This window comes from Entelurus aequoreus, linkage group LG17, assembly GCF_033978785.1.
Source record: "Entelurus aequoreus isolate RoL-2023_Sb linkage group LG17, RoL_Eaeq_v1.1, whole genome shotgun sequence".
NCBI lineage: Eukaryota > Metazoa > Chordata > Actinopteri > Syngnathiformes > Syngnathidae > Entelurus > Entelurus aequoreus.
The window spans coordinates 23,098,275-23,110,946 of NC_084747.1; the positions used below are offsets into that span (position 1 = coordinate 23,098,275).

The following is a 12,672-nucleotide window of genomic DNA, read 5'->3' on the forward strand; positions in this document are numbered from 1 at the left end:
CACACTTGGTGACAAAGCAAATGCTCCTTTAATGATAGAAAACTTTATTTAAAACACAGTGAATAAGCAAACATTTATATTAAGTCAGCATAAGAGGAAAATAATCAACTAAAGAATAAACTACTGCCTTTCACCTAAAAATGACCGGCAGAATGTCCTGATGAAAACAAACGCCCCCTTCAGTTCTTTAACTCAACTTGAAGATAAGTTGGGTGAGGAAAGAACAAAGTGATTTACGTCCCTCTTACTGAATAAAAAGTATGGGTTGAAGTCCAAAAGAACTTAAGAGGTCCATGTTTTTATTCTCTCAGTTGGCGATACAGTTTGATGGTCAGGATCTCGATATCAGGATCTCCAGGGTTGATATCGATGGCCTTCAGGAACAAGTCCAATGCTTCGTTCAGTTTGCCATCCCTGAAAAACTGGTGGCCTCGAGTCACCAGCGACTCGTACATGCTTTCTGAGTCCGACGAGGACTTTAAGGCAATGCCCGCCGCTGTGTTAGTGGTACACTGCTCCATCCTCTCAAAGGACGCTAGCTCCAGCTCACTGGTGGACTCTTCCAGGTCTTCCCTCTCTTCTTCTGTGTTTAAAGTCTCTCCAGTTGCTTGGTCCAGGCTGAGATCCTCCTGGCTGGTTACATAGTCATCCTCCTCCTCCTCCTCCACCTCGTCAGAGTACCTCCCTGAAAGCTCGTCACGGTTGTCTTCATCCTGCTTGTCCACGTCTTTAATGATAGAATTCAGGAGGGAGCGGCGTGATGCCACAGAGGTGTTTCCTCCAACACTCTTTCTGGACTTGCTGGGGGTGGAACTGTGCATCCCAGATTTGGGCGTGGAGGATCCTAGCATCTGGAGAGACTTATTAACCGAACCCTTGGTCAACTGGGGCTTGTCGTCACGCTCAACCTCTTCTTCACTGTCAGAGAGGACAGCAGCTCTTTTCTTCTTGGCGTATATGATGATGGATTCGTCCAATTCGGAGACTTGGGACTTGCCGCTTTGTTGGCCCTCTGTGAGCGACTTATCCACGTCAAACGTGCCCTCCGTCTGCAGCTGAGATAGCAGCTTTCTCTCTTCGTCCTCCATGATGCTGCGGTAGGAGACGTCACTCTCCTCCAGCTGCAAGTTGAAGTTGTCATCAATCATCTCTGAGCCGGCGCTAGTTCGGGACCACGAGTCTACTTTTAAGCTGGTACTGGATGACTGCAAGACTGAGAGTCTTTTCTTCTGGAAAGACTTCACGTGCCTCTCATCCAGGTTGCAATCTTCATTATCTTTGATGTGCATGGAAGGACTTTTCTCAACTTCCTGAGTACATTTTTCATCAGTTCCACCAGCTTTTACGTCTCCTGGGTCCACTGCCCCAAAAGACTCCTGCTCCTTCAGAGACAAAGACCCAAACATGTCCTCAGTAGAGAGAGACTTCTGCTTCAGCGAAGACTGTTCTAAAAGGTTTAATGATTTTTCACCAGACTCGCTATCACTAACAGTGAGATCAATTGTGCTGCTCTTAATGCCACCATTTTTGCCAGAACCGGATTTGTCCAAATCTGCTGGCCGGCGTGGCGAGCTGACAGAATTTGCCCTCGGTTTTCCCGGTTTATTCTCAGGCAAACGTTCCTTGTTCGCCGGCTCTGTGCTGGATTCTACATTGGTTGCAAACTGCATCTGCAGGTCCGATTCCGCCTTCACGAGCTCATGGGCTTTCTGGACCCGACCTTCAATGTAGTTTTGCTCTTTTTTGTTCTTCGGGGCCTCATCGTGGTCTACATTGAGGGAAAACATGAGGTCGTGATCAGAGATTCCAAACATCTCCATGGTGTGGAGGCGGGCGATGTGGTGGTCCAGTGCTGTGTCTGTGTGTCTGTGTTTGGAGTGCAAGGACTGAAGCAACTGCTGTGTGGACGACGACCGCGTGTCCTCCAGAGTGAAGAGCTCCTTCAACTCTTGCTTGCTGAAGTACCGAAAAGGGTTCTTCTTGTCTCCCGTGTTCTGCCTGATCAGTGAATCTTTGAAGACCTGTCGTCTGTAGATCTTTTCTTCTACTGTGCCGCACGTGATCAGCCTGTAAATGACAACGTTCTCCTTCTGACCAATGCGGTACGCCCTGTCCACTGCCTGGGCGTCTGTCGCTGGGTTCCAGCTGGGATCGAAGATGACGACTCGGTCCGCTGCCGTCAAGGTGATGCCAACTCCACCCACCTGAGTGGTGAGAAGGAAGACGGAATATGTTTGGTTCGTCTGGAAGAGGGTAATGAGGCGCTCCCTTTCCGTCACCTGAGTGACTGTTCCGTCAAGCCTCAGGACTTTGTAGCCTCGGTTCTTGAGGATGCGCTCGATGATATCCAGTACCATCCTGTAGTGAGCAAAGACCAGTGTGCGATGACCTTCCTCTCTGAGATGTTCAAGGAGAGCAAACAGAAATACCAGTTTGCCAGATTCGGATATCAGCGTTTTGTCAGCAACGTTGATGATACTGCCCATCTCCGTGTCATCGCTCTGCTGCTTTTTAGCTGGGCTGTCTTTCAGACCTAAATTGGTGATCGCTCGAGCGGAGAGCAGCCTTGGGTGGTCACACAGCTTTTTCAGGAGGGTCAGCTCGGCTAGGGGTGACCTGGTTGTCATGAGCAGCTCCTTGATGTGATCCAGGGAAATGAACTTCCAGTAGATGTCTTCCTGAACGCGACTGAGGTACGTCCAAACAATCAAGTCGTTCTTCCTTGTCAGTGCGGGCATGATGGCACCAGAGACCTTCGGGTCCTCCAACTGTTTCTTCCCTTGACACTTGTTTTGGGATGCATCTTCGTTTTTCTTATTCTGCACTTCAGCCTTTGTCCTACGAAGGAAGTAGGGTTTGATGATAGTCATGAGGTTGGCAGACATACTGGAGCCCAGCGCCATTTCACCCGGTGTAGCGTCCTTCTCCCGTGCTCGAGTAATGGGGTTCTCGTACTGCATTTTGAAGGTTTTGGCCGTGCCAAGTAGAGTTCCGGAACAGGCAAAATGAAATAGGGACCACATCTCTCGGAGGTTGTTCTGGACAGGAGTGCCGGTAAGCAGAAGTCGGTTTTTGGATGGAACGGCCGAGACGCTCTTGGCCGTTTTGGTTGTGGTGGTCTTAATCTTGTGTGCCTCGTCCAGGATCACATAGTCCCACTTGAACTCGTTTCCCTCGTAGGACGACAGCTGCTGCCAGTTGTTCATCAGCATGGTGTATGTGGTGATGATAACACCTTTACTCCTCTGGACCTTCTCCAGATTCTTGGTCCGCTCCAGCTTGGCGCCGTGAAACTCTTTGACCCTTATGCCAGGAGTCCATTTAGTAAACTCCTTGGTCCAGTTTCTGATGAGTGATGTGGGCATGACCAGCAGAGTGTGTTTCACTAGCTCACAGTCGTACATTCCCGACAAGAACGATATGACCTGGATGGTCTTGCCCAGGCCCATGTCGTCTGCCAGAATTCCACCTTTCCGCTCGTCTCTGTAGAGGCTGTACAAGAAGGCCACGCCGTCCCTCTGGTAGTCATAAAGCTTCAGGTAGAGATCTTTATAGAGCTTTAGACCGCTGTTGTTCACATCCACAAACTCGTCATCATCTTCCTCCCCTGAGTTGTTCTGGGCCAAAAGTTCCTCAATTTTCTCAATTCTCTTTTGCAGCTTTTCACTGCGCTTAATGCTTTCGGCTATCTTGAAGAGCTCCAGAGCTTTGTTCATGTCTCCTTCTCTGGCCACGTCTTTACCTTTTCGAATGTATCTGCAACCAAGAAAATTCACAAGTCAGTCCAAAATAGCAGTCCATTAGCGCTTCCACACGCACATCAAATCTAGGAAGTTGTAAATGAAATAAAATTGATACATCATTTATTCAGTACTATTTTGAATGTAACTCTGTGAGAGACAGGTGACAACAAATAAAACACATTATGTGATGCCGTTCACAACTATTTATTTATGCAGCCAATCAGTATCAACAACAGCGCGTTGTGCATACATGCCATTGTTTTGCAGCTTCGCTTGTAGCTATACGTAAAATGCTTTTATTAGAACAGGGGTGTCCAAATTAAGACTCGAGGTCCAAGTGCGGTCCGCCACCGTCTTCAATTTCGCCCACGAGACGTCATGAGTTCAACAACAGAGTTTTTTCAAAGTAATCTTATATACCAGGAGGTCTCTCATGTAACTTGGTATGATCTCAGGTTTGGGACAGGTGTGACTCTGGTTTAGTGCTGGGCGATAAAACCGTATCAATATACATCGCAATAGACACGTAATCAATATAAATACAAAAATCTGTTTAATATATATACATACACATATAAATATATATGTATACATACACATATAAATATATACACTAGCGTTCAAAAGTTTGGGGTCACATGTAAATGTCCTTATTTTTTAAGGAAAAGCACTGTACTTTTCAATGAAGATAACTTTAAACTAGTCTTAACTTTACAGAAATACACTCCATACATTGCTAATGTGGTAAATGACTATTCTAGCTGCAAATGTCTGCTTTTTGGTGCAATATCTACATAGGTGTATAGAGGCCCATTTCCAGCAACTATCACTCCAGTGTTCTAATGGTACAATGTGTTTGCTCATTGGCTCAGAAGGCTAATTGATGATTAGAAAACCCTTGTGCAATCATGTTCACACATCTGAAAACACTTTAGCTCGTTACAGAAGCTACAAAACTGACCTTCCTTTGAGCAGGTTGAGTTTCTGGAGCATCACATTTGTGGGGTCAATTAAACGCTCAAAATGGCCAGAAAAAGAGAACTTTCATCTGAAACTCGACAGTCTATTCTTGTTCTTAGAAATGAAGGCTATTCCACTAAATTGTTTGGGTGACCCCAAACTTTTGAACGGTAGTGTATATATATATATACACACATGTGTAAATATATAAATATATATATATATATATATATATATATATATATATATATATATATACATACATATATGTATGTATATATATATATACTTATATATATATTTAAACATGTGTAAATATATATATATAAATATATATATATATATGTATGTATATATATATATATACTTATATATATATTTAAACATGTGTATATACAGGGTTTCCCACACATTCATTTATTTGTGGCGGCCCGCCACGAAAGAATTACGTCCACCACAAATAACAAAATAAAAAAAATTTTTTTTTTTTTTTTTAATAAACAAAAATTTTTTTTTTTTTTTTTTAAATAAACAAATTTTTTTATTTTTTTTTTGTCCTCTCCAGCTTCTCAGGCAAATCATATAGTTGATGTAGATGCTCATATAGGCTGTTCAGATTTACTTTACAAAAGAGAAGTGTAGGATACTTCTCTTGTTGCCTTATTTGTATTTGACTTTATTAAATGTATTTATATTAGAAACACAACATGTGTATATAACAAAGGGTGCAAAGTGTGCAGGCAGTAGGAAACACATGGTTAAGTGTAGGGAGTAAAACTGATGGCAGTCTAAAGTTCAAGATTTTTGGAGCTCTTTGTTCAGTGGATCAGATGTTTGATGAAGCTCTGTGTCTATCTACCACCACTACTGTTTTATGTTTATTTGTTACTGACTGTGGCAGGACACCTCTGCCTCTGTTTCACTTTATGTTGCTGGTAAATAATATGCTTGTAGTAGTAGGCTAAAGTTAAATCATTTAGTAAGCACTAATTAAAGGGGCAGAGCTTTGAGACATTTTAGCTTTTATATTTTATAAGATATATTTTTTGTAAGAACCACAATTAATAAATATATTTCAGTGAATAACTTATTGTTCAAATCTGTATATAAATATGTACATAAAGTGTTGTAATTATATTGTAAAATGGATGGATGGATGGACGTTTAAAACAAAACTGTTATTATTAATGAGTAAGTATACATTTTTTGAGCCTTTTTAGAGAAAATCAAATCATTGTAGTAAATTATGCAAATTACTCGACGATGTCATGTGACCACGCCCATAGCCACGCCCCCACCGCCACAGGTATCTTGGCAGTTTATGGGAAACACTGATATATATATATATATATATACGTATATACATATACGTATATGTATATGTATATATGTATATATATACATATATACATACATACATACATACATACATATATATATATATATATATATATATATATATATATACATATATATATATATATATATATATATATATATATATATATATATATATATATATATATATATGAGCACCTGGTCAGTGGAGTACCTGACCAGGTGCTCCACCAACCTTTAACTCTATCTTTCTATGCCACATCAATGTGGAATGCGCCCCCAACAGGTATAAAAGAAAGGGCATCTCTATCCTCCTTCAAAACCGCAATAAAAGTTCACCTCCAGGCAGCTACAACCCTAAACTAACACCCTCCCCGGATTGCTAATAATCAAATGTAAACAATCAAATGCAGATACTTTTTCTTATGCCTTCTGATCTCTCTCTCTCTCTCTCTCTCTCTCTCTCTCTATGTCCACTACTTGATGTCCATATCCCCCCCCCCTCCACACCCCTGATTGTAAATAATGTAAATAATTCAATGTGATTATCTTGTGTGATGACTGTATTATAATGATAGCATATATGATAGTATATATCTGTATCATGAATCAATTTAAGTGGACCCCGACTTAAACAAGTTGAAAAACTTATTGGGGTGTTACCATTTAGTGGTCAATTGTACGGAATATGTACTTCACTGTGCAACCTACTAATAAAAGTCTCAATCAATCAATCAAAAAACCGAACGCAATAACAATCCTTTGAAAGTACAGAATTTACACAAAGGTTATTGATATCCACATGTGGGTCAGTGCTGAATAATTCTAACCAGCTTCATTTATGTTGTATTTCTGTGTTAAACAGATGTTTTACTCCTTCTGAAATTACTCATTTTGACATTGTGAAGCCAAGTATTGTTGTCATCAGGTTACCTTGCCATATGAAACGGAAACATTTTATATTGCTCTTACTTCTGCAATCAGGCAATGTGCAACCAAATCCAGGCCCAGCTTTATACAACATCAGTACTCCTGATTAATTTAGAGCTAGGTCGGGTCTCGGTTTAATTCATTCAAATATTAGAAGTCTACTGCCAAAATCAGACTTAGTCCAAATCTGGATTAAAACAACCAACGCAGACATCTTTATCTTATCAGAAACCTGGCTAAGTAAAGCAGTCTCTGACAAGGACATTGCTATAAATGGATATAATGTTTTCCGATGCGATCGTCCTCGAAAAGGTGGAGGAGTGGCTATGTAAATAAAAAACACATTTAATGTTACCTTATTATCATCACTGGCAATCACTAAACAATTTGAACTCCTTGCCCTGCAGCTTGAATTCTCGCATGGCCAACCTCTCGCAATTGTAGGCTGTCATAGACCTCCCTCTGCCTCCACAAGCCCTTGCCTCTCTTGAATCCTTTATGAGTGGGTTAAATGCTAGTCAACTTCTCTTGGTTGGTGATTTAAATTTTGACTGGTTGACTTCTTCTTCTGATAACCTTAAAGCTGTATGCAACTCACTCGCTGAGCCTTTCTTGCATCTTTTTAACCTAAGTCCAACAAGTATAAGCATTCCAAAAATCTGGAAATCTGCCTTTGTTCTGCCCCTGCTAAAAGGGGGCGAACCCACAAATATAAATAATTACAGACCAATTTCTAAATTATGCATTTTAGCAAAATTGTTTGAGAAGATCTTAAGTAACCAGCTAAAGGATTTTTTAGAATCAAACAATATTTTATCTCCATTTCAATCTGGTTTCAGAAAACAGCATAGCACTATTACAGCTGCTCTTAAGGTCTTCAATAATTTAATCGAGGCTGTAGATGGCAAGAAATATTGTGTCGCCCTATTTATTGATTTGTCAAAAGTATTTGACACAGTAGACCACAGTCTGTTCATTCAAGCCCTTCATCACGTTGGATGATCTAAAAATGCAGCTGCTTGCTTCACAGACTCTCTCTCCAGCAGAACACAAGGTGTACAGGTGGCTGGGACCACCTCTTCATTACTGGACATTACCAAAGGCGTTCCACAAGGCTCTGTGCTGGGGCCCATTTTATTTTCTATCTACTTAAATAATCTTTGCAATAATTTGTCAAATGCAATGTAGCACTTTTATGCAGACGACAGCATTATTTATTGCTGTTCAACCTCCATCACTCAGGCTTTTGAGTTTTTACAAGCTGCTTTTGATGTCATCCAGGCTCGCTTATTTGAGCTTAAATTGGTTTTAAATACAGATAAAAGCAAGCTAATGGTTTTCTCTCATTCAAGGGTGCTACTGGAAAATATTCCAAATATTGTAACATCAAATGGAAACCCTAGAGAGCAGGTCTTAAATTACAAGTACTTGGGTTTTACTCTTGATCAGGAGCTTTCATTTAAAGCCCATATTAACAACTTGGTCTCTAAGCTTAGGGTAAAGCTTGGTTTCTTTTTTAGAAATAAAAACTGCTTCTCTCTTAAAGTAAGAAAGAAATAGGTGACAGCGACTATCTTGCCCATAATTGATTATGGAGACGTGCTTTGTTTTAGTGTTTCATCTAAATGCCTCCAGTCCTTGGACACTGTTTTTCACTCAGCACTAAGATTTGTTACTGGCTGTCGTAGTCTCACCCACCATTGTCAACTGTATATGAAGTCAGACTTATCTTCATTGAGTGCACGCAGATACACACATTGGCTGACTATCATTTATAAGGCTCTTTGAGGTTTAATACCTCCATACTTGTGTACTTTGTTACAAAGAAAAAACAGCTCTTGTGCATTACGCTCTAACAATTTGTATGTTTTAACTGTTCCTCATGTACGGACTGAAGTTGGCAAAAGAGCTTTTGGCATTGCTGCCCCTATGGCATGGGATGCATTGCAGACCAAACTGAAACTCACTGAACTACTTCCATTTGGAGCCTTCCGTTCTATCCTAAGAGCCAGAGGGGGAGAGACATTTGCACAGTGCCTGTGTTTTTAAAATGTGTAAATCTTTGTTTTACAGTTCTCTTTTATGTATTTTAAAATGTATGTCTTAACATATAACTTTTTTGAAACTGCTCTGTGACATGAGCTGTTGACTTCTTGGCCAGGTCACCCTTGTGAAAGAGATCTTGATCTCAATGGGTTTCTTATCTGGTTAAGTAAAGGTTCTACTTATTTGGCATTTTCCTGTAGCAGTCTTCCTTTGAGCGATATTTCCCGGATGTGCTTTGTTTTAGCATATTTCAGTTGTTTTTATCCTTCTTTGTGGGGACATTGTTGATTGTCATGTCATGTTCGGATGTACATTGTGGATGCCGTCTTTGCTCCGCAGTAAGTCTTTGCTGTCGTCAAGCATTCTGTTTTTGTTTACTTTGTAGCCAGTTCAGTTTTAGTTTCGTTCTGCATAGCCTTTCCTAAGCTTCAATGCCTTTTCTTAGGGGCACTCGCCTTTTGTTTATATTTGGTTGAAGCATTAGACACCATTTTACCTGCACACTGCCTCCCGCTGTTTCCCACATCTACAAAGCACTTAGCTACCTGCTGCCACCTACTGATATGGAAGAGTATTACATGGTTACTTTGCCGTGCTCTAGACAGCACCGACACTTAACAACAACACATCATTTGCAGACTATAATTACTGCTTTGCAAAAAATGACATAATCTTCCACGGCACACCAGACTGTATCTCACACAGTGGTTGAAAAACACTGCCATAATCCATATTACTACCACGGTACATTTTTTGTCTACTTTATCCTTTCCATCCTTTGTAACTGAGCTACTTAGTGGAACAATTTCCCTTGTGGATCGTTAAAGTTAGTTTGAGTGTAATTCATCAGGTTATGGTTTATTCCCAGCGTCCTCATTCTGTTCAGTTTGTCTTAGAAGTTTGTTTCATCTTTCATCAGAGATGTTTGAGAGGCGAAACGTTTTCTCGGACAAACTGAAGTTGTGATCGACGTACGAGTTCTTCTCCTTACCTGTGATACGCCTCCATCGTGTCCCCTTCATTGATGGACAAACACCTGCAAGGACAAAGGTGACTGTTAGTTAGCATCTCAGCTACCACAGAACTTCACGTGATGCTAACTAAGCATTGATTGGTACTTTTATGAGTAGATTGCACAGTACAGTACATATTCCCTACAATTGACCACTAAATGGTAACGGCTAACGACTTACTTGTCCATCTTCTTCTCGATCGCCTCCACGTCGCCGTTTAAGTGGCCCTTGTCCATCTTGTCCGGGAGCGGAACCACACGACGTCCGCCAAATGGACTAATTGAACCGCCCGAATGCAGCTGAGATAGGCTCCAGCACCCCCGCGACCCCGAACGGGACAAGCGGTAGCAAATGGGTCAACACACGTCGACGTCGGCCGCCTAACGTTGAGAAGCACACACAGCTCGCCCCGCCAAAATGCCTCAAACGCGCAGACGACGTGGTGACGTTAATGCAAGGACGTTGTCCAATCGGAGAGAAGGATGCTCGAAGAAGGCGGGGCATTTAACATAGCGCAGCCAATGAAATAAGTCGCTGCCCAAAAACACGGAAGTTGCTCCTTTGTGTTTTTAACCGGCAAACACGTCCTGGAATCCGGAAGTTGCCCTGGCAGCTTTTAACCCGCCAACATGTTTTGCTAACGTAAAGCAAAAAAAAAAACACTACTTTGGTTGCAGAAATACTTTTGAAAGAGATGAAGTTTGGATCTTTGTAGGTGACGCTGGAGCTGCATTACAAGCCAAAGTAGTTAAAAGCCCTGTTGTCATATAAACGTTTGAAAGCAATCCCACTATGTTGTCTGTCTCATTAGATAGTGTTGTGGTCATTTCTCAGCGATGACGTCACTTCCCTTTATCAAAGTGGCCACACAGCACGTCTCATAAAATGTCTTAAGGTTGATGACATAATTATAGAAGCAGCTCAGAATGTCTTTATGTCTTGTAGTATGCATGTCACACACACACACACACACACACATTCTTATATTTGTTACCTTCTTGGGACATGAGAAAAATAATATATTCATACTATGCAAATATAAAAAAGGTAGGCCTTTTAGTTGATTTTTTTTGTTCGTTTGTAATTGGATTTTAATCTTCATTATTTACTTCATATATATATATACTTTGAATACATTTTGGTCGTAGGGGGCGCATTTCAATTTCTTACACACACGTTATTTCATATGTTGGCCAGAGGGGGAGCACTTCACATTTTTATACACACTTGTTATTACATATGTTGACCAGAGGGGGAGCACTTCGCATTTTTACACACACTTGTTATTTCATATGTTGGCCAGAGGAGGTAGCACTTCACATTTTTACACACACTTGTTATTTCATATGTTGGCCAGAGGGGGGAGCACTTCACATTTTTACACACACTTGTTATTTCATATGTTGGCCAGACGGGGAGCACTTCACATTTTTACACACACTTGTTATTTCAAATGTTGGCCAGAGGGGGAGCACTTCACATTTTTACACACACTTGTTATTTCATATGTTGGCCAGAGGGGGAGCACTTCACATTTTTACACACACTTGTTATTTCATATGTTGGCCAGAGGGGGGAGCACTTCACATTTTTACACACACTTGTTATTTCATATGTTGGACAGAGGGGGAGCACTTCACATTTTTACACACACTTGTTATTTCATATGATGGCCAGAGGGGGGAGCACTTCACATTTTTACACACACTTGTTATTTCATATGTTGGCCAGAGAGGGAACACTTAACATTTTTACACACACTTGTTATTTTATATGTTGGCCAGAGAGGGAGCACTTCACATTTTTACACACACTTGTTATTTCATATGTTGACCAGAGGGGGAGCTCTTTTAAAAGCGACACACAGTCAATTTGAAAAATCGCTCCTTTTTTGGGACCACCCTCATGTTGATAGATGTCACCACCAGGGGTGCAAATGATATCTCTATTTTTTGTTTTTTTGTAATGTGCTTAAGGCGGATGACAAAGGAGTCAGGGACCACAGATGACAAAGGAGTCAGGGACCACAGATGACAAAGGAGTCAGGGACCACAGATGACAAAGGAGTCAGTCAGGGACCACAGATGATAAAGGAGTCAGTCAGGGACCACAGATGATAAAGGAGTCAGGGACCACAGATGACAAAGGAGTCAGGGACCACAGATGACAAAGGAGTCAGTCAGGGACCACAGATGACAAAGGAGTCAGGGACCACAGATGACAAAGGAGTCAGTCAGGGACCACAGATGACAAAGGAGTCAGGGACCACAGATGACAAAGGAGTCAGGGACCACAGATGACAAAGGAGTCAGGGACCACAGATGACAAAGGAGTCAGTCAGGGACCACAGATGACAAAGGAGTCAGTCAGGGACCACAGATGACAAAGGAGTCAGGGACCACAGATGACAAAGGAGTCAGGGACCACAGATGACAAAGGAGTCAGTCAGGGACCACAGATGACAAAGGAGTCAGTCAGGGACCACAGATGACAAAGGAGTCAGTCAGGGACCACAGATGACAAAGGAGTCAGTCAGGGACCACAGATGACAAAGGAGTCAGGGACCACAGATGACAAAGGAGTCAGTCAGGGACCACAGATGACAAAGGAGTCAGTCAGGGACCACAGATGACAAAGGAGTC

The 12,672-nt window shown here is 41.5% G+C and overlaps 2 protein-coding genes across 2 annotated transcripts in view; one reads left to right on the plus strand and one right to left on the minus strand.

The window, feature by feature from the left end:
- On the minus strand, positions 1–10,779 carry ercc6l (excision repair cross-complementation group 6-like). The gene is made up of 3 exons (XM_062025295.1): positions 10,211–10,779; positions 10,009–10,053; positions 1–3,756 (listed from the first exon to the last, which is right to left on the minus strand). Exons 1-3 carry the CDS (start codon positions 10,264–10,266, stop codon positions 300–302), a joined length of 3,558 nt encoding a protein of 1,185 aa, XP_061881279.1. The 5' UTR covers positions 10,267–10,779; the 3' UTR covers positions 1–299.
- LOC133632701 (uncharacterized) overlaps positions 10,609–12,672 on the plus strand; it is a 19,480-nt gene continuing 17,416 nt past the window's right edge. The window contains exon 1 of the mRNA XM_062025296.1: positions 10,609–10,774. The gene's annotated coding sequence lies outside the window, so the exon portion shown is untranslated. The remainder of the gene's footprint in view (positions 10,775–12,672) is intronic.